Consider the following 22,372-nt stretch of genomic DNA (forward strand, 5'->3'; position numbering starts at 1 on the left):
TTTATCGTCTACAGACTATTCAGCAATTCTATGGTAAAGTATAAAGAATGTAAAATGGGTATGAAGGAAGTATATGTATTTCTGAAATGTACACAAAATACTGAATTTAGGAACAGTGGTTATTTGTTCACATCTGAAAGTGAGATTACCCATATTATTATGTGTTTCAGAGGGCATTTTGCAAATACAGGCTTACATTTGAAAGCCATAAGTGCAGAGGAATCTGATTGGTAATAACACATTTTCTGGTATTCTGTGTTCCCAAATGTCTGCAGAAAAAATTGATACTTCACTATCGTTGGGCTTAGCATCTATGACACAAAATGCCCCCGAACCAGACCTGGAGACATCATATTTTACCCATCAGAATCCACACTTATTTACAATGTGAGTAGCTGCAGATTTTGTACCTTAGTTCAACTGACAGCCAGGGAAATCTACCATACCCAGACATTCTTTCAAAACTAGACACCTGGGTGGTGTGATTTGTGTGGCTCTCACCAGGCTTTCTTATCCAGAAGCCCTTGTAAACCTCAAACTTTGGCTAAAAATACACTTTTTCCTCATATATCTGTATGGGAAAATTCTGAATCTGTGGGGTTCCACAAATTTCCTACCAACCAGCGTCCCCCACATTTCCCAATAATAATGGTACGTCACTTGCGTGGGCCTAGCACCCACAATAGGAAAGGGCCCTAGACGCGGCATGGACAGATCACTTTTTTCCTACTAAAAACGATCTTTATTTTGCAATTTGAATAGTAGTGTATTTAGGCCCTAACCGAGCTACCACCCTGGGAAACCTACCAAACCTCCACTTTTCTGAACACTATTCACCCAAAGAGTCCAGGATGGTGTGACCTGTGTGGCTCCCACCAGGTATTCTTACCCAGAAGCTCTTGCAAACAGGGATCCACAGATTTCCTACCAGTCAGCAGTGTACCAATAAAAATGTGTCCCAATAAAAATGGTACCTCACTTGTGCGGGTGGGTCAAGTGCCTGTGACAGAAAAATGCTAAAAGCACAATTTGGAGACATCAATATTTCCTGTCAAACAAATTACCTAATTTGGCAATGGGGAAGCTGCATTAACTGGGTCCAGGCTCGTCTGCCACCTAGGGAAACATAGCAACCCCAGATATTTCTGACAAGCAAACGCTTGGGGGAGTCCAGGGTAGTGTGTCTTGCATGGATCCCAGGTTGTAGTCCTACCCACAATGCCTTGAGAACCTCAAACATTGCCTGGTATTTCTGTGACATAAACTCCAGGAATCCACAAGGTATTCTGAAAATTCCTAACACCCAGCATTCCCACACTTGACCTGATTAAACGGGTCCGAAATCGGTATTCCATCTAAATCTACGACACCCGGGAGGGTCAGGGTGCCCGTCGCTCCTTGGCACAATCTATGGAGGAATTTGCTTGACTTGTCCCCCCATTGGTATACTCTGCTCCGGGCTGCCAACCATGTCTGGTGAGCTTCATCTAGCAAGAGGGACGAATAGTCTTGTTGTGCCAGCAACAGCTGGCAGTGGACCAGCCGCCCCCCCTTCGTCGCCACTGCACACTTCCAGATCCAGAATTTTAGCTTCCGCTTGTAGATGAGATTCCATACGGACTCTATGCGCTGCCGCGCAGAAGGAAATGTCTACCCCGCAAAGGGTGGGCTTCATTGCCTCCCACAAAGACTGGACTGCCATTTTTAAGTACGAGGCACCAAGGAAAGGTTCTAGTTTTCTCAGGTAGGTCAGGTGAAATCTGGCAGTCTTAGCCATCGAGTTGATGTGGTCTTGCATATTCAGGTTGGTGTCTAGGATTATTCCGAGAGATTTGCCAGATTCCACTATGGTCGGTGTGCAGTCTAGTGCTGTGATCAACTTGGTCCATTCCCGGATGTCAGTGTTACTTTTAGGGGGGAGATTAGAAGGAATTTTGTTTTTTGTGCATTTAGTTTGAGCTGGTTGCAGGCAAGCCATTGAGCAGTCAGCTTTAGGGCCACATTCAAAGAGTAGATCTCCTCTAGAGATGAGATTTGATGTAGATCTTGGTATCCTCTGCACATGTGGAAAAAGATGTTGGCAGGACGGAGCTAACGGTTCAAGGAAGAGATTTAAGAGGGTTGGGGAAAGAGTTGATTCTTGGGGGACCCCGATCGTTATAGGGGAAAAAGCAGATTGATTACTGTTGAGTAAGATTCTATGGGTACGGTTCTGAAGGAAGGATTTTAACCATTCGAGAACGGTTCCCCTTACTCCCATCCTGAATTTGAGGTGTTCAAGTAGTTTCTCGTGATTGACTGTGTCAAATGCCGAGGATAAATCCAATAGAATTAGGAGACATGTTTTGCCTTGGTTAAGGGTTTGAAGAGCATCATCCACAATATGGAGAATACTAGTATCCGTGCTGTGCCCAGGCCTGACCACAGATTGGAATTCATCCAGCAGATTGAAGTTGGTGATATGTTGGCTCAGTTGAAGTTGCACACATTTCTCCAGAGCTTTCGCTAGAAGTGGGATATTGGATATTGGTCTGAAATTGTCTGGAGTAGCAGGATTCAAGATGTTTTTTTTAAAAATGGGGACAACTTGACCGACTTTTAGAGAGTCAGGAATGGACCCTTGTAAGAGGGAAGCATTGATTATTGTAGTCCAAATGGGAATGATAAATTGGGATGTCGCCGCCAAGCAGCTGGATGGGAGTGGGTCATTAAAGTTGTCATTCAGATTTAAGGAGGATTGAATTTTAGAGATGGAATGGTCGTCATATAACTTGAAGTTGGACCGGTGCGCTTTGTTCTTGGGTGTTGTCTGGGGGGGAAGAAAGGAGAGATGGGACCCGGCAGAAAGAGGTCGGATGTTGGTGGCGGAATTAAGTTAGTTTCTTAGGGAAGTAATTTTGGCTGTAAAGAAGGAAGAGAACTCCTCACAGGTTATTAGGGATTTTGAGGTTTCTTTGGAAGTTTTAGCAAGTTTGTTACATTGGTGTTTGACCATTTGTGAGGTCTGTTCTTAGCGTTTTCCAGTTCAGATCTAAAGAACTCTTTTTTAGATTTGAGGCTGTTCCTGTTGTAAGCATTTCTGGTCTGTTGGAGAAGTTTTAGTTGGTAGGCTGAGGGGTGATGACTCCTGATTCTTTCTGTTAGCTGGAGGGTTCTACTTTCATTGCTGAGGGATCCATTGAACCAGGGTTTTTTGTCTTGGATGCAGGATCTTTTTAGTTTAAACAGGGCAAGATCCTCAATTATGTCAGAGATAGTTGAGTTGTAGTGTTCTGTAAGGTCGTTGACCTTTAAGAGATTTTGGGGCAGGAGGTCATTCTCGCAATGTGCAGCCAGCGTCTCGAGATCTAGGCTCTTTCTTTCCCTGAGCACGAGTTTCTTTTTCATAGGTGTGCTGGCCTTGTGGGTGCCACGCAATAGGAAGGTAATAGCGTGTTGGTCAGACCAGTCCCATGGATCTATTGAGTTAAGCCTGACCGCCTTTGCCTTAGCAATGATCCAATCCAGCGTGGCGCCTTTTGTGTGAGTTGGTAATGTGCAGGTTTGAGTAAGTGATTGGTCAGCAAGGAGGTCTTGAAGGGCATTAACCTGAGGGTCATTGAGGTAATTCCAGTGCTGATTAAAGTCTCTGACAAAATGACATTGGAGTGGGGGGAAACCTTAGCTGTAATGATTTCCATGAGGTGGACGATGAAGGTGTCGTTGTTGCCTGGGGGGGTGGTAGAAGATGTGCAGTTTGGACAACTGGTTAGCGCTGTTACATATGGAGAGTGTGAGATATTTGCAGCAGTCGACGGGGTCAGCGTGAAGTTCAGTGACGCAGAGGTCTGAGCGGTAAATGCAAGCAATGCATTCCCCTTTTTTTATTTGCCTGTCAAGCCTTACAATGCTATAATATGAATGGACCAATAAATCTAGGTAAGGTGAACCATGATTCAGTAAGGATTTCTACGTCAGATTTGTGGCTCAGGATGACAGCAGCGATGTTGGAGGCATGCTTTGCGCTGATTGGCAGTTAATTAGGAGGCCGGAGAGAGGAGGGTTGCTGCATGTCTTGTGAGTTAGGGAGGATATGGGTACTTGCGCTATGTTTTTCATGTTGTCACCTCTGTTAAGTAGAGTTGATGGTCTATTAGAGTTGATTGCAAACCATGTGAACGAAGTATTAATCTTTCTTGTCTGGAGGACTGAGGGCCTCAGGAGAGGACTTATAGGATAAGGGGAGGGCTTGAAGTTGGTCCTCCGAGAAGTAGTTGGGATGCTTGCGAGGGGGCAGGTGTCTAAAGGCTAAGGGCAAGGGTTAAAGGAATTGTTTGGTGAATGGGGGAAGAACTGAGTTCTGGGAGAGCTTGATATTTGATATAGATTGTTCCATGAGGTTAAGGATGCTTTTCAGTTCAAGAATGGTGTTATGGATGCTCTGAGCTATGTTGGCGGCTCTGAGGTTCAGAGTTTCAAGGTCTATAAGGGAAGGTTGAACATGCGGGAAGGCGACCAGTGGTTCAGGACTTGTTTTGGTGGCATGATTGGGTAGCCTGGAAGTGGAGCTCGACCACCCTGTGTCCAGGTTTCTGAGGGGAGAGGTGTGCAAAGGGCTAGGCATGCTCAGCAGGGTGGTCACAGGGCTATTGGGGTGGGTGTCCACTGCGCTGTGAGTGACTAGTGTGTTAGTCACTATGAGTGTAGGAGAGGAGTGAGAGTTGGAAGAGGGCAGTGCCGTTGTGAGATGATGGAGGTTGAGGGGAGTGGAGGGAGGGAGATTCACTAGTAGATATAAGGGAGATGCTGCCCAGTGAGTTGTTTAGCATGGGAAATACCATGGGTAGTGTTGGGCCAGTCTGAACCTTAGGAGAAGAGCTGCAAGGGGGAGTGGCTGTAGCTTTGGTGGAAATTAACGGGAAGCCCTTAGCCTTGTCCGTAGTGCTGCATTGACCGGAGCTATGAGAAGAGTCAGATAGCGACAGCAGGTGCTGGGGGAGCATAGAGGGATTGGAGTCACACACATGTTTTTTAAGGAAGGTGTTTGATGCTTGGATCAGAACGGTGGCGTTTTTGTATAGAGTAATGGTAAGGTCTGCTCTTAGATTATGGAGGGCACGATAATGAGTTTGGAGCTATACAGCATGTTCCTGGCTCATTTACGTTCCGTAGGTTAGATATGGCTGCGCGCAATAATGCTGTTTTTCTTGAGTAGAAAATAGGGCCATTGATAATTGTCCCATTGTCGGCATTAAAGTACAGGTTGGAGATCAGAGTCTCAGGATGTCTTCTCTGTAGAGTATGATTGAAGGTTTTAGCAGCGGTCCTGGAGAGGTTAGGAGGGTATACTATAGTGTGGGAGTTGCCCCCTGTTGCATTCAGGCAAGAGCCTGCCATACTGGAGAGAGAAAGGGATCGGTGAGGCCAGTAGGGTGAACTTTGATAGGCTGTAGGAGAGGTTCAAGCATTAATACGGAGAAATTGCTACTCGGGGGCACAGTCAGGGATGGCAGAGAGTTGCAGGACGTCAGGAAGAGAGAGTACATACATTAGATTCTGAGCCCAGGTATCATGGGCGATGTCCCTTTCATGGTGCTGGTAGATCATGAGGAGGAGCAGGGGTCAGTCAGTGAACAGCCCTTTGTGGGTAAACAACAAGGCTGGCATTATGAGGCTGACCCTTGCTAAGGCAGTCCACGGGTCGCCACCAGAGGAGGGCGGGGTCAAACCCAAGAGGTCATTAGCCCATAGGTTTACGTCTGGGCAGCTGGTAGTCCGGTCAGTCCAGGGACTCCAGATAGTACTTTTATGCAAGCATATATTTTCTGCAAACGGCAAAATGGTTGAACTGTTTATCTTTTTCAAACATCTTGTTATTCTCTTTCCTTCTATTGATCATTGCAGCGCACGTATTTCACTCTAGAATCATCATCATCATCATCATCATATATATAACTTTATTTGGTCATTTGTAGACAAGCCATCAAAGTATACAAGGTATAAAACATAAATATATCTACAATTAAAATAGTATTAAACCATTGCAATCACAAATACAAATGACATCTCGAATCAGTTTAAGAACATGAATATATATACCATCAATCTAATCATGCTTAAAAGGGGAGCGATACGACCACCAAACATATGAGAAGTAAACCATATTAATCAAACTAAAGATATAAAATACATATATATCATGAAAGTAAAATAAGAGGAATTAAAATGGTATCAAAACTAAACAATTTATTTTTTGCGACTCAACCAAAAGGATAATACAAAATGACTGAGGGAAAAGACAATTGGCCCGGAAGTATCTGTTTTTAAGATTCTGAATTCAATCTGGTACTGCCTAACACCCATGTTAAGGCAAATAGGTCTAATCCATCTCCTACGTAACTGCCTGTACTTGGGGCAAACAAACAAGTATATGTTCTTCGGTTTCGTCAACTTCGAAGCATGCCAGACAGGTGTCTATAACTAAGCCCCTCTCCTCTTTCCCTGGAAATTTCAGTAACAGATTACCATACCTAAACCTGATATACAGACTTTTGGCAAAAGAAGGCAAAATCAGGTCAAGGAACGTTTCAAATAGGGAACACGATTTTATGATTAAAAAATGTGTTTGATGATTGATGTAGTGCTCCTCCACTACCTTCCAGTAAATAGCTTTAAGGGACAAAATGTCACGTCTAGTGGCCCTTTCTGGATACTCCCATAAGCCCATTAGGTTCAATACCTTCCACCATTTAGCGATATGCTTGAACCAAGGAAGTTGTTTTGCCCCGTTCAGTGTCAGGACCTCCCATAAAAAGTTACGATATTCAGTTAATTGGGGAGTAGTCCATAGACGCAACCAATAGGTTAGGGGTTTCAGGGCGGCCAGTTCTCCAATTCTTTTGAACCCAAGGTCACAAAAAAGTGGGGTAAGTGGTGTTGTGACAGGTAGCGAGATCAGAGCCCTTGTAAAGTTATTCTCGCAAATCGTTAGTTGATTTACAGGAGTAAATCCCCAGATCTCCGCTCCATACAAAGCTCCATTTTGGGCTTTTGCACTGTAAATTCCAGGTGCCAGAGAGAGGGGTTGGGTATAGGATTGTTTAAAAAATCTTAATACTGATTTAGATCTTTGGCATAAAGTTAGGAAGCTCTTCCTCACTTGATATTTTAAACTAAGTGTCTCATTTAAGCCTAAGCCCAAGTAGTCGAAATGTTTTACTCGTTCCAATGGTTCATGTATGATCTTGACCTCTCGTATTCCACCCCTTGTTTTACTGAGCACCATAAATTTTGTTTTCGAGGTGTTCAGGTCTATTTTCCTCTCCTTACAAAAGCTCAGGAATTTGTTCAATAAAACTTGTAAACCCATATGGGTAGTATGTATTAGTAACAAATCGTCGGCAAAGAGCAAGATGGGTATTTTTGCGTTGTTCAACGAAGGGGCGTTATTTTTGCAACCCATTAAACAACTTACCACATCATTAATATACAGAGAGAACAATGTGGGGGAGAGAACACATCCTTGGCGCACCCCACATTCAATCAGAATAATCTCTGTCAGTTCCCCATTTACCCCCCCCCCACCTGACCTGGGCATAATTATCCTTATGCAATCTGGCAATCACAGCCACCAAGTCTACCGGGGCACCTTGGTCATGCATAGTCTTCCACAGCAGGTTATGTGGTACCAATCAAATGCAGCTCGCAGGTCCACGAAAGCCACATAAAGCCGATGTTTCCTAAGTAGCATCTACTTCCATGCTAGCAGGGAAAATCTAAAAGCTTGGTCGCACGTGCTAATTTTTTAACGAAAGCCAGCCTGAGCTGGAGACAATACCATATTGTTATCCATCTATTCTTGGAGTTTATCTAAAACTTGCCTAGAAAAAACCTTCTGTAGGTTGTCTATTAGACTGATTGGTCTTTAATTAGAGGGGATAGCAGGATTGCCCTTTTTGAAGATGGTTATTACCTCTGCCCCCCTCCATGTTTCCAGAATATCACCACCCGCTAACATACAGTTAGACAGAAGGTTTATATATGGTGCCCATATCGCAGGTTCAGACTTATACAAGCCCCCTGGAATCAAATCGGGTCCAGGGGCTTTACCTGTTTTTAATTTACGGATTGCTGACAAAGTATCCTATAGGCTAAAAACTAGCAAAGAGTTATGTATGGGCCCATCAGAAGCAGTAATATCTCGAGACGGAACTGCCTGGTCAGTGTGGGGATCTGTGATAACCCTATCATCAGAATATAAACCAGAAAAATTGTCCACCCAAACCTCTGTCTGGATATGATGGCAATTAGAAGTGGAACTCTCCTCATTACTCTTAGACATAATCAACCAGAACTTAGGACAATCTCTTGCTTTGGCTGCTAAAACTAGGTAATTCCAATTGGTGTCAGTGTATTCATGTTTGGCTTTGCTAAGTGCAGCTCTATAAGTATTGTGAGCAGAAATTAGGTCTGATCTAGATCGCCCTCTAACTGCTATTTGTAGTGCCTTCTTGGCTCTCTTGCAGTCATCATTAAACCAGTTGTGAGATCTTGCACTGACAATTATTCCAGCTCGACTGGGTTCAAAGAAGACTAGCTGCAAAACTTCAAAAAGTTCTTTGTGTACAGTGACATATAATGCATTGGACAAAACAGTGCTATCCTTGTAGCTGAAAATATTGGTTAAGGTGGCCGCGACAGACTTGTATATGTTAGCCTAGAGATCTTGATCAGCTTGAATTTTGGGCCATCTAACTCTCCTACGATTATTAGTTGGACTTGGCTCTATTAGTTTAGAAATATAACAGTGAGCACCCCTATACAGGTCCTTGCTCTTTAATTTTAAAAGCAAAGAGTTATGATCACTATCTGTCCTTGGTTCAAATGACATACCTTCCACTAAAGACCATATTCTAACATCAACGAAGATATGCATATTCATATGGTTGACGAAGACGCAGCAGTTAACATACCAGTAAACTGCAGACATGCGGTTACACAAATGCTGCAAGAACATGGACTGACACTTGCAGATGAAGATATTACTTTTGTGGTTGAGTCACACGGAGCATACAGGACAGAGGTATTCTACTCATGGGTTACACTCCCAGCAGCAGAAGGTCGAACAAGACAGTTTCAAACATGCACTGAGGCTGCAATTCCTACCAACTGCACGGTTTATGAAGCACTAGAAATACCATTAACAAACCAAGAACATCAAAATTGGTTTGAAGGCACACTACCATATACACACAACAATGTTAGACTACGTCCCTTTAGCAATAAGGGAGCAACATGGCTTGTCCTAGCCGTTTACTCACCCTACCCAGATATAGAAAATCTGACAGCTCCAGACCTATGAATACTAAATACAGATCTGGTTAGAACATTTATATGTTTGACACAATTTTTCATAAGAACAATGGCAATAAAAATCCTGCAAAGACTGCTCAAGATGTACAACTACAATTGGGTACGCCTGAAATTAGTCTAGTGACTATCAATGCAGTCATTGGTAAACTTCCCATCAGGCAGGTGGAAATGCCGCTCTGGACTGCACAAACAACAAATAAGCTTGAACCAGCATTTCTCCTTATGGGACCTCAGAAAAAACAAAGAATACTCACAATATGCCTGCCAATGGGGATGGCTTTCCCAGTGGAAGACTGTGCCACTTGGGGCACAGTATCTGCTGCAGCATTTTAACCACAACATATGGTACACTCTCATTAGCTGTTTTGTCAGAGGTGCTTAAACATATCCAAAATGAGTACAGGCAGCCCTTGCTTGGATTTGGGGATGAAATTGATGGACAACGTTGCCGCATTATCCGCCATTATGTTAAGTAACATTAAAGGGGAAGCAGCAGAATTGGCAATACACCAACGACTCATAAATTTGGCTCCAGGGGCCTTATTTATGAAGGCCTTGCGCCGCCGGTGCGTCACTTTTTCCCATGTTAAAAGTGACGCACCGGCGGCGCAAGGCCTTCATAAATAAGGCCCCAGGAGTCCAGAAAGAAACCTATTGAACAAGAGATAGAGATAATTTGGGAGCCAGACCTAGTAAACCACAAATTAAGTATATTTCTGGAAGGGTACCTCGAAGCAGGCATCAGACTCTTCTACTAAGAAGAAGTGGGATAATAAGAAAAATAAAGGAAAGACTAAGGGCTGATTAAGTTTGGCAGTGTAGGAGCAGACTGCCATACCACTGCCCCGCTCTCACACTGCCAAACACATTCACATACTGCCAGCCAGATTACCAGTTAATTAGTGGTCTGGCAGACTGTGCATTTGTGATCCCATGGCAGTGCCTGTTAGAAAGCCACCCCAATGGGAACGCCAGGGCACATTCCTATTTGACATGGACTATGAAGTCCAAGCCGTCCAGGAACGGGACAGGGGAGACACCATGTGCCCCCATGCATGCATCTCCTGGTCCTGAGGCAACAGGGGTCCCCCTTAGTTTCCTCACAGCCACATTTTTCATGGCGGGCTCACTGCCATGAAAAATGTGGCTGTGAGGAATCTGATAATATGTTTGGCTGTGCTGCAGCAGCACCACCAGCATATTGCTGGGCCAGACCGCCATGCCAAAGCAGAGAGATCGTGGATTCCCAGTGTTTCTGTGGCATGGGACCGCCACACATGTAATGCGGTGGTCAGACTGCCAGTACATTGGTTCCTGCATGCCAGGTTCCTGCATGCCACTGTGAGATTGGCAGTCCGATGGACCACCAAAATCATATTCAGGCTCTAAATCACTGGACAGATGTCCTCAACAGAAGTCCACTGAAATATTCTACAACCTATGTGACCGTGATAATATTGAAACACCTGATAGGTTTCAGGATCCTGATACACGTTCATCTCAATCCTTTCAGGATTCATCTGAAAATGTTTGGAGAGATGAGGATGATCACAGTGGAGATCAGAAGAGTATGTGAAGCCAAAGCAGGACTCACAATCCTCTTCTGATTACATAATAAATCAGGACGACAAACCTAAACAGGCCAAGCCTCAATTCAAAAAGAAGAAGATATCTGGCATTAAAGTCAAGCCTGCCCTAAATATTGAGGACACGGTTTCTGAGTGGAAAGTGGGCTCTGGCCATGCTAAACAGCACAGCAGAAATCACAACAGCTTGACAGAATCTAATTGAGTGTCTCGGTGGCAGTAGCAACAAGTGACTATATCCAGGTGGAAACACCAGATAGTTGAGCAAGTGTCCTACATCAATTTAATAAAATGAAACTCCAAATGTAGGGGTATATGCAATGCACCATTAATGTTCTCTTTTGGGATAACTTGCAATTTGGCTATGAGATTCTTTTGGCTGAAAATAATTGGCCGCAAGAGTTTGTTAGGGACTGCCTAAGGGAGAAATTGTAGTTGTACCTGCTTTTTCCAAACTTGTCCCAGATACAATTAAACATTCATACACCAAGGAGTGGACCTTAGTCACATAATGCACCCATGTTGGGTGGGATGACAGTTCCCCTTATCCCATCATACCAGTGAGGACAACTTCTCATTTTCAATGACAATACCGCATTATACATGAGGCTAAAAAACAAGTTAGAGAAATCCTCAAACAAATTGATTACCAAGGTATATTTGAGAGTGGCATCTCTCTTATGAATGATCATTTGTTTCCAGTAATGAAACTAGACTACTCATACAGTTCAGTGTTAGACTGCAGGCACTTGAACACCACTTCACGTACATTTGTTGTACAAAACCTCACAGCGCAGCACACATGAACAACATAGTGCAGAAAATATACAAAACCACCTTAGACATTTCAAATTATTTTCTGCCTAAAGTCTGAAAACAGGCACTTGACTTTATTCAGTGCTCTAGGTTCTCAAGCAGTTCTGTCAATTGCCCAGGGGTATAGGAACAGCCCAGAGTTGTTTTCAGCCCAGGTTACAGAACCTTTGCAAGATTTTGATGACCAGGCATTGTCCTACGTCAATGATATATCATTAATAGATAATGACCTCACTTGACTAGAGTGGATCACATAATTTTGGGAGTTGCTCACAAGGTCTACTAATTTAATTTCAAGAAAATCAAAAATAGCCTACCTCAGTGTCCTGTTCCTATGATACAAGTTGTGAAGTGAAGGCAGAAGCCTCAAAACATATGTCCTCAAGAAGTATGTACTTCTACAACCACCAAACATATTAAAGGAACTCCAATCAGTACTGGGTTTCCTAAATTTTGGCAGAAAATACATTCCAGACTGTCTAGAGTGGGTAAAACCATTCTATGACTTGATTAATCCAGTCTTTTCAAGCACACATTGGACAATTGAACACACATAAATCCTAGGCTCAGTACAAGCTGACATGCTAACTTCTAAACACTTACACACATGTGATAACACCATCAGCATGGTGATCCATATAATTGCAGGTGCATCAGGGTACACCTATGTCACATTCAATAAAGGAGACAAGGTACTTATTGCATATAAATCACATTTATACACCTATACAGAGATTCATTTTGCACTAACAGAATTTTTTTTGATGACGGCACAGACTGCTGTAGTGAGAGAAAGATATTTGGCTCAGAGAAAAACACATTACTGTCGTGACTCCAGCCCAAGCCTTAGAAGCTGTCAAAAACGCCAGCGCTCCAAACACAAAAGCTTTACATCCACAATAGAAACAAAAGGCCAACTCTCTTCCAGCAACAGAGGTAGAATACATATTTGTCTAAAATATAATTGTTTAAACATATATAAATTTAAATAATAAACATTGATTAAATTAAATGATAATACTAATATAATCAAAATAAAATATAATAATTTTTTTAATATAACAATTATTATTTTCAAAAATTAAACACACATATATGTTAATATACATATTTTATTTACATACATTTAATTTAAAAATATTACTAAATTAATATTTGTAATTTATATTATTTTTAATACCTTTTTAATGTAATAATATAATATATATATACATATATCCAATAACATAAAATACTACAAAAATACCATTGTAATTACAAATAGATGGCTACCTGCCTCCCCTCTACTGAGGCAACTCCATTGGCTCCCCGTGGCTCAGCGATGCACTTTCAAGACAGGGTGCATAATTTTGAAATCTCTTCACTGTAAGAGCCCAAAGTTCATAGACAAATGAATCACTAAGTATGTCCCGTCGCAGAATCTGCGCTCTGCCCACCTGGACCTCTTACAGATACCATTGTTTAGCCGTAAACGCTCTGGAGGCTGCAGATTCAGTACCTTGGCTCCCCGTCTGTGGAACACACTTCCCTTGGAAATTCGGTCTTGTCGGGACTTGCTTACATTCAGGAAAGCATTAAAAACCTGGCTTTATATTCAAGCATATCAATAGAATCCCGGATTCCCCTTGTTCAAGTACTTCCTCTGCCTGTCAGCGCCAAGAAACCAATCGGTGTTAGCGCGCTTTATAAATCATTTTTTAACATAACATAACATAACAAATAAAAAACTCAAACAAAATATAAATTTAGAATTTTCAAAAAATGAATAAAATATTAAATCCATTAATAATTATGCATATTATCATTTTAAATAACCTAAAACATTTCAATATAAATTTAAACAATGTAATGTAAACTACAAAAAAAATCAATTAACCCCTTAAGTGCTGCCGTCGGCCAACGGTCGTCACGGGCACTACCTCCCCAGTGCTGCGCACGACCGTTGGACGTCCAGTTCAGCACCGGATAATGGACAGCGCAGCACTGGGGAGGTTTGTTTACTAGCTTTAAAGGGGTTAATACATATACTATTCCCACCACAACATATAAATAGTAAACAAATGGCCCGATTACGACTCTGGAGGTCCAAGTACTGCCAGACTTGTGATGGCACAACGTTGGTGGACCCAGTTACTTCCCCACCCGTTGTTCGACCTCCCTATTAGGAGTTGGCCGGTCTGACCATCCTGAGACCGCTGGTTCTGCCAGGAGACCGCCATTCTCTGGCATTATAGCAAAGGTCAGATGCTGCAATATGCTTGGCTCGACTGCCTCAGTCCTGCCAAACATATTACGTATATTTCCTCTCCCCCAGGATTTGCATGGAGGTTCTTACTCCATGTAAAACTTAGAGGAGAGAAAACAAAGTGGGCCCTACAGGGCCCCTCTGTGCCTCGAACACATGTGGATGCACAGAGAGGGGCATAACATGTGCTCTCCTGTGTGCATGAACATAGGTTCCTGCACGGCATGGACTTTCGAGTCCATGGCGGCAGGACCCTTGTAGTGTGGTCCCATTGCAGAGCAGCGTTCAAAGGCACTGCAGCGCCCACCTGCCAGACTACTTAAAAGTCATAATTTGGCAGGCTGGCGCCAGCAACCTTCGGCAGAGCAGCAGAGTGGCGTTTTTCACCTCTGTGCAACTACTTCACCAAAAAGTCGTAATCGGGGCCCAAATGTCGATCTCATGAGGTGTAAAATCTACAAATCCCACTCCAGTCAATGCAACAGTACAGAAAGTGTTGGATGTCGGAGGGGTAAAATGTATTATTCCCACTCCACTCAGTACTACAATAGGGAAAGTGTTGGATTGCGGAGAGAACATTTTTTATATTCCCACTAAAATGAGTGCAACAGTAGGGAAAGTGTTGGATTGCAGAGGGGTAACATTTACTATTCCCACTCCAGTCAATACAACAGTAGGGAGCCTCTGTCAATGTGCATATGTTGCTGTTCCAGGACTTCTCAAATCAACCAGTGTTGCCAACAATAGCCTCCTCACACAGAACTACAGAAAAGTAGAGAGGGCAAAAAAGGTAGACCTTCTTGTTAGTCTTTTGCTTTCTGAGCTCTTTCTTGTGATGCATTTACATCCTGCCTTTGGTTTATAGGATTTCCTCTTACCTCTATAGCGGGATTTGCAGTATTGGCTAATGTAGGTCCCTCTCCTGTGTCTGAGATCTTCCTGAAATCTTCATAGTCATTTAATTCATTTTATATTTCCCTCTCCATTGAAACTTTCTTTGTGTAGTCATTCTCTTCCCTTCTAGTCTTAAGAGTAATCAACATCATTCTCTATATATCGTAGAATGTTGAGTTTTGAGTGGATAGTGGTAGAACTCAAATGTGCATCCCAAAAAACTCCACAGCAATATCACGCAAGAATCCAGTGACGTACATTACTGGGGTTATACCTCATGAAGAGAAATAGACATAATGCACAACAGCTACATAGAGCATAGAATAGGCACTACCCCAGAGCCACATGGACTCATGGCCGGCTGTACAATGGACCAAACCAGCAAGGAAGGCCATGGCAAGGAGTTAAGAACAACGTGATGTGATAGAGCCAGCTGAGGCATTGTCAGGTATGCAAGGTAAATCCTATCCCTCATAATTATAAGGTAATAATCATGATGTATACACATGTGCATACTTGTCGGCTTCTTCATAATGACATTGAGGAGCACTGGAGTAACAAAGAAATACCCTAATTCATGGGAGAAGTGCAAACAGAGATAAGCGCAACCACACAACTAGAAAAAATAAAGGGAGCGTCTGCGAGAGAAACCAAAGAAGGGAAAATAAAAGAAACATGCAGGACCCCAAAGGCTGAATGTTGCCCAAGTGAAAGCAGCAACATTATAGTAAGATGTTGCTAGGCAATGTGACTTTAAGCTGAGTCAGCTAATATTGACTATGATGTGACCCTCTGAATCTAAATGTTGTGTGCCTAGCCTCCTTGTGCGTTGGTGCCCTAGGAATTACTAGCCTGGTTTCCATTGCAATCCATAGCAAGGGGATTTACCCATCCATTCTTTAGTTTTGGAATTCCCTGATCTGTATTTAGGGCTTTGAAGAAACTCCTAACATAGGCTCATACTCATAGCTGTCATGGCCCTTTTACCTCTCCTGACAGACCAATTTCATAAAGTCTACAGCCCTTTTCGTTTTCCATTCCTTCCTTGTTTCTTTCCTGAAGTTGTGACATTCCCTTAGTGGAATACTCCCTCAGATGCGGGAATAATGTAGGATGTTTTGTCTCCATTTGTGGAGGCTGCAAAGCTGAGAGATACACGGGAGATTGCGGGGTGGGGTGGGGTGTGATGGTTGTTTCTGTATATACTGCTCCTTTGACTTAGAGTACTGCAGAGTACTGATGGTCATTAAATCTCTAAGGCTGCTGTATCCATGAGATATGGTTGTAAAAGATGTTGAGGTCTCTGTAGCACCAGGGGCTGGGGCCTTGACACATGGCAGCTATTCCCTTCTGAAATAGTTGGCTTTCTGATTAATTGATAACCTCTTTCACCAACTCAACAATGGCTAAAATGTGTGCTCATTCTTCCATTCCAAGCCTGCAGCCTTTCTCTTAAATCGGGGTGTAGTGTCTTTTATTTCCCTGCATTATCTTGCAAAAGTGTGAGTACTCTATTTGGGTATTCGGCAACACTTCATACTTATTCTACCTCGGTGACTCAACCTCGTTGTTAAATGTAGTTTCAAACAGTACACTTTGGCAAGCAGCAAAGCCCAGCTTTATCCTCCATTAATTCATCCAGGATCCATCAGGTTGCTAACTTGTTGCCACAGGCGTATTTTTTATGATTTGATTCAGATTAATAAGAGGCCAGGCATGACTGTCATGCAGTACTAGATTGGAAAAACCTCTTCCATTAATGCTGTTGATATCTCCACAATCAATAGCATTTTTAGCCACGCTCAAAAATGTATGTTTTAGATGGGGTGTGTGTTCCAGTAGAATCGCAAGATCCATTTTCTGTTCTTTTGTCTGAGTATTTATTTATTTGTTTATTAAATTATTTAATTATGCATTTATATTTTAATTAATGGACATAATTGAAGAAAATGCACTTAAAACCAAAAAGGGACATGAGATAAACTGACACATTTGCAATTTCAAGTGAGGAATGGAAAAAGGGTGCATAGATCAGGTACTGTTAAGGCATAACATTAGGTTAATAATGGTGGGGACAGCGGGCAAGTTATAGAAGAAGGATGGTCAGTACAGACATTAGTGTTTCATTGCTGTGCTGATCCAAGTGAATTCTGTTACCACAGGAGCCAGTGTTTGGGAGAGGAACTTGTTAACGGGTACAAAGAGCCGCCCCTTTGCATCACATTGCTGCTGTTAGTCCCGGCTCCTTGCTCCCTCACAGATTCAAGTACTAAGATGTACTTTTCACAGCGAAAGGAGCTGTTTTCAGTCCTTACGGAAAAGGATGGAAAGCAAAGGCGCTGGAAGAAGGGGCGCTGGGGGCAGCTGCGTGGCTCTGTCCGTGACATTGGGGGGCGTGATCATCAGATTATCCGACTATCATGCTGGCATATAATGTTAAAATACATTACATCGCAGCAGGGTACATGAGTGGGGTTTAAGAGGCAGTGGTAATGGAGAGGAATATGTATTAATAGGAGTACTAAATGAGAGAAACAATATTTTGTAAAATAAACATTAGGGCTTTCAAAACAAAGATTAGTGAGAGAGTGTGTGTGTCTCTTGTAAGCGTATGTATCCAAAAATACCAGGTGAAATCCTACAGGCACCTTACCATACCCGACTGAAAGCACCTGTACCCAACTATTCATCTGAAAATGCATTTATTATGGGGGTGTAACACCCCAAACAGCCTCCTGAAGCTACACCCCTGGCTGGAAGTGATGTAGCACCCCCAAATACCCATGCAGGAGTTCAGAAGTTGACTAAGCAATAAAGATGCATTTACATTTTGTTTTCATTTTGTCACATCTTCTGTGCTTCAAAGGCAGCGGTCTGGTGGGGCAAGCCCTGGGACTGGAGACTCTGACAACAGTACAGATGCGCAACTACAATTGAAGAAGGCAGCAGATGCAGCAATGGCTTCAGCGCTTCACATTGTGGGGACAACGAAGGTGCAGCATGGACACAGGGCCTAAAGTGATGAAATCATCATAGCTTTTTCACCTTTCATTTATGTCTGATCTGCTCCCCGAAATTTCACATTCATGCATGTGATTCTTCGAATGACATGCCTCTTCCCTAGCTAGCATAGCACAATCTATTTACCATATTTGAGGGAAGCCATGAAGGATGGTCCGTTCCTCCCCAAAGTTTCCATTCACTTGTAATCCTCTTGCTGTTTCTGTAGTGCTGTAAGTCACTCAAAGGTCTAAGCAGTGCTCTTTTATGAGGACAAACGGTGCATGGTGGTGCAAGTAGTGAGAGCAAAGCTAGCGGTGTGGTGGGAAAAGAGTGGGACACACATCCTGCAGTGTGAAGAATGGGGAGGGCACTACAGTTTGAAAAGTTGGACTTGGTAGTGAAATCACTAGCTGCTTATTTGTAGCAAGTAAAGTTACACAACCATAAAGGTAAGCTTATTTGGTGCATTTCTGATTTGTTTCTAGAAACAGAATCCAGCTCAAGTCTACCAATACGCTTCACTACTGAATCAACTGGCACTGGTACTGTGAACAATTTCAGTTTTTCTTTATTTTTACAAATGTATTATTGTTTAAGGATAATGAAAATATGTAGATAATAATTCATACAATAAAAAGCTGTTGTGAATCTGGCATGCAATAAACAGTATGTTACCCACAAAACCTTGTATGACATTATGGACCAGGGTGGTGTTGCTATATACAGCATTGCTTGTTTAAATGCTTACTTTTTACTCAACAAATAAATAAATTAATGAAAAAAAAATTAAATGCATGTTTTGTGCAAGAGGAAGTAATACTGTTGCCCAGTTGGGCTTCTGTTACAGGAATCAGTTTCTGTAAGAAATTGGGTTATTAGTTTAGAGGGTTCGAATCTACATTCAAATGACGAACTCATTTCTGGTCGGGGTAAACCAGAAAAATCATTGTATAAACCTGTGGTTATCCCTCTGGTAGCTTGACCCAAAACCAGCGAGGTGTAACTTAGAGGCAATGTGTAAAGTATTTATGTAGCACTCAAAAGTAAAAAAGAGAAAACACAACAAAAAGAAACATCCCAAACCAATTTAGTAAAATAAAGTACATATTCCCTCCTGAAATAGTTGGCTTTCTCTGATTAATTGATAACTTCTTTCACCAACTCAACAATGGCTACAATGTGTGCTCATTCTTCTATTCCAAGTCTGCAGCCTTTCTCTTAAATCAGGGTGTAGTGTCTTTCCTTTTCCTGCATTATCTTGCAAAAGTGTGAGTACTCTATTTGGGTATTTGGCAACACTTCATACTTATTCCACCTCGGAGACTAAACCTCGTTGTAAGAATAATGAAAATATGTAGATATTAATTCATACTTATCGTCTAATTTGTTAAGTGCTAAAAGTTTTTCAAGCTTGTATATATCACTCAATAAAAAGCTGTTGTGAATCTAGCATGCAATAATCAGTATGTTACCCACAAAACCTTGTATGACATTATGTACCAGGGTGGTGTTGCTATATACAGCATTGCTTGTTTACATGCTCACGTTTTACTTAACAAACAAATAAATTAATTTAAAAAAAATTAAAGGCATGTTTTGTGCAAGAGGAAGTAATACTGTTGTCCAGTAGGGCTTCTGTTACAGGAATCAGTTCCTGTAAGAAATTGGGTTATTAGTTTAGAGGGGTGGAAGCTACACTCAAATAATAAAGTCATTTCTGGTCATTTCTGGTTATCCCTCTGGTAGCTTGACCCAAAACCAGCGAGGTGTAGCTTAGAGGTAATGTGTAAAGTATTTATGTAGCACTCAAAAAGTAAAAAAGAGAAAAGACAACAAAAAGAAACATCCCAAACCAATTTAGAAGAATAGAGTACATTTTAATAAATAAAATGACACTAAAATGACAAAAAGCTAAACAGTGGATTGAGTTTTTAAAGTTTCAGGTGAAAATAGCGCCAAAAACCACAAAGCACCACTCGGGTTATCTGCTCGCGCAGGACTTGGAAAAGTGAGAATTGGAAGCAGGCCGCAATGGACTGGAGGTCGGATAAAAGCATCAGGTTCATCCTGTTGAAGAATTACCTTCTCAAGTCAATGTGAAGAGTTCCATTCACATTGGCAGGGGCTGCAAGGAGGTCTTTGCCAGTGCAAGGACCAGGTCTAGAGTAGAGTATGGTCGCTGCTGTAGCACAAAGATCTGGTAGTCACTAGAGTTTGCGGTGGCGGTCAATCCCAGCTGTCATTGTCAGCGTGAACTGCAGGTTTTGCATTGGCAGTTGTTGTAGATGGTCACTGTCACCGGAAATAGCAGGTCCTGCTGGAGTTTCACTTTAGCGGGAGTCTCAGACTGACGATTCTTGGTGCAAAGAGGTCACTTTGCAGCTGCTAGGAGCCCAAACCTTCTGCATCTTCAGCTTTTCTTTAGAAGGCGCATACTCTGATCCCAGCCAAGAATCAAGGACCTGGGGGGCACCTCTTTGGGATCAGGATTCTCTCCAGTAGAGGCCCACGGCACGGCTTAGGCAGGTCCAGGTGAGACAAGGTGGCCCTGTCAGTTGGGCAGTTGCAGGAAGGCCTCTGTAAGCTTGTTGATTACCTGTAGCTCAAATGAGAGGTCAGGAAACTGTAATTATTATGATTCTCGGGGGCGGAGCTTGCTCGCGACCGAGATGGCCGCTTGAGCCCTGAGCTCCCGATCGCCGTCACAATATTAGACATATATACTGCGGCATACCGCCAATCGGAGGTTACAAGTACCCGATAATAAAACCGGAAGATATGAGCGCATGATGGAGCAGCACTGTGATAAGCAGTGGGGAATAAGCCGGGAGAAAAAGCTGCGGGAAGACTCCAGAACTTGGGCCGCAAGTCCCCGGGTTGGAGTGAGCAGAGAGGCGGAGCTCCGTCCTGCCGAGCTGGGCTTAATCGCTGGTGCCTGGTCGGCCATGGTGTGAACCTGCGGGGGAGCCGCCAGGGCTGCAGTTCTCCTCACGCGGCAGGGGAATGAACAGCGGAACAGTGGCATGTCCTGTGGGCTGGTCATATTCTGGGACCGTGAGGTGGCGAACGGAAGGCTGTCCTTGCGGCCGAAGCACCAAACGGAGTGACGAGGCCTGCTGGAGCTCTGTTCTGCCGCACACGGCTGTGCACGTTGCCGAAGGAGGCGTCTGAGGTGCCAAGTAAGAAGGAGGCTTCAGCGACAGCAAAGGGAGAGGGTGTGCGAGCGGCTCTGTGTGTGCGGGAGTGCCAGCAACAACGGCCGGATAGGTGAAAGGGAGTACACCCCATGGCACACTACCCATGGAGATGGTGAGAGGAAAGTGGGGAAGGCTGTACCCCTAGCAAAGTATCGGACACATTGACTACTGTGGTCACATGAGGTCCTCCCCCAAGGCCAGTGGAGGACGTGGGAGCAGTCAGAGACGCGGTACTGGGAGAGCCTGGAAATAAAGCCTGACACCAGGAGAGGGGCGCACGTCTCACGTCTCAGGGCCCCCTGCATCAGGCACTAGTGAGGAGATTGAGGGGGGATGGCGCCAGAGAAAGAGTGAAGGCACAATTAACTGCTTTGGAAGCGAGAGGCACCACTCCCAAGGCCAGGTGGTGGGTAAGAGAGCAGGCGACGCTGTGGAGTGCGGAACAGCCTGAACCAAGAGAGGATCCGGGCGGAGGGCGAACACCCCCCCCCGCGTCCAAAAGCGAGATTCCAATCCTTCGTCTCTACCAGTCCTTCGGGCATCCGAGTCACCGATGAGCCCCACGTTGGAAGCGCCAATTTGTGGTGGTGTGCCTCAGCAAGGCCTACAAGTGCTAGGGGTTCTCCCTTTTCTGCACAGAGTCCTCAGACCAATAGGAAGAAGTTGGCACAGAAACTGGAATAGAAAATACAGAGTTTATTAAACCTCATGAGGTGGAACTACATTCAAACAACACCCTTCGGCAATGTATGAAGTAGCACACTGAATGGAAGGAGCTTGGTACTTTTATACCCACACAGGGGCTCAAATGAAGGAGGTACAAGTACAGAATGCTGGTTGTAGGTACATATTAGGTCATACAGAAAGTGTACAGGCAACAAGTGGGAGGGGCTAACAGTTAGCTAATTATGGTGGACACATCCTGACAGTTACAAGTTGAGGACAGCTGTAAGCTCAACTGAGCATGTGCGAAGCAGGAGAAGCTAATTATATCTCGTCTCTAGGCAGATGTCAAGAGCAGTTAACAGGAAGGTAGGACAGATCACATGGCGAGCACATGCAAACAAAAGGGCGTCTAGAATTACTAAATGGATTCCACACAACGGACAAGATAGTCTCTAAATACAAGATGTCTTCTGCTAATGCTTAACCTAATCGCTGCTGAATTACAACAATGAGAGGCCCAGTACCTACAGTTAAGAGGTGGGCACAGGACATGTTATATTGCTACACACAGACCGAGGATTATAGTCCACTACTCCCCCCCACAGCTGACCGAA

At 43.4% G+C, this 22,372-nt stretch overlaps 1 protein-coding gene across 22 annotated transcripts in view; it reads left to right on the plus strand.

The window, feature by feature from the left end:
* LOC144755239 (scavenger receptor cysteine-rich domain-containing protein DMBT1-like) overlaps positions 1-22,372 on the plus strand; it is a 593,569-nt gene that overhangs the window by 47,733 nt on the left and 523,464 nt on the right. For all 22 annotated transcript variants that reach the window (XM_078643959.1, XM_078643958.1, XM_078643963.1 and 19 more), the window contains exon 2: positions 18,381-18,437. In XM_078643959.1, coding sequence (XP_078500085.1) covers positions 18,381-18,437 — 57 coding nt within the window. The remainder of the gene's footprint in view (positions 1-18,380; positions 18,438-22,372) is intronic.

The sequence above is a fragment of the Lissotriton helveticus genome, chromosome 5_1 (genome assembly GCF_964261635.1).
Source record: "Lissotriton helveticus chromosome 5_1, aLisHel1.1, whole genome shotgun sequence".
NCBI classification, from domain to species: Eukaryota; Metazoa; Chordata; class Amphibia; order Caudata; family Salamandridae; genus Lissotriton; species Lissotriton helveticus.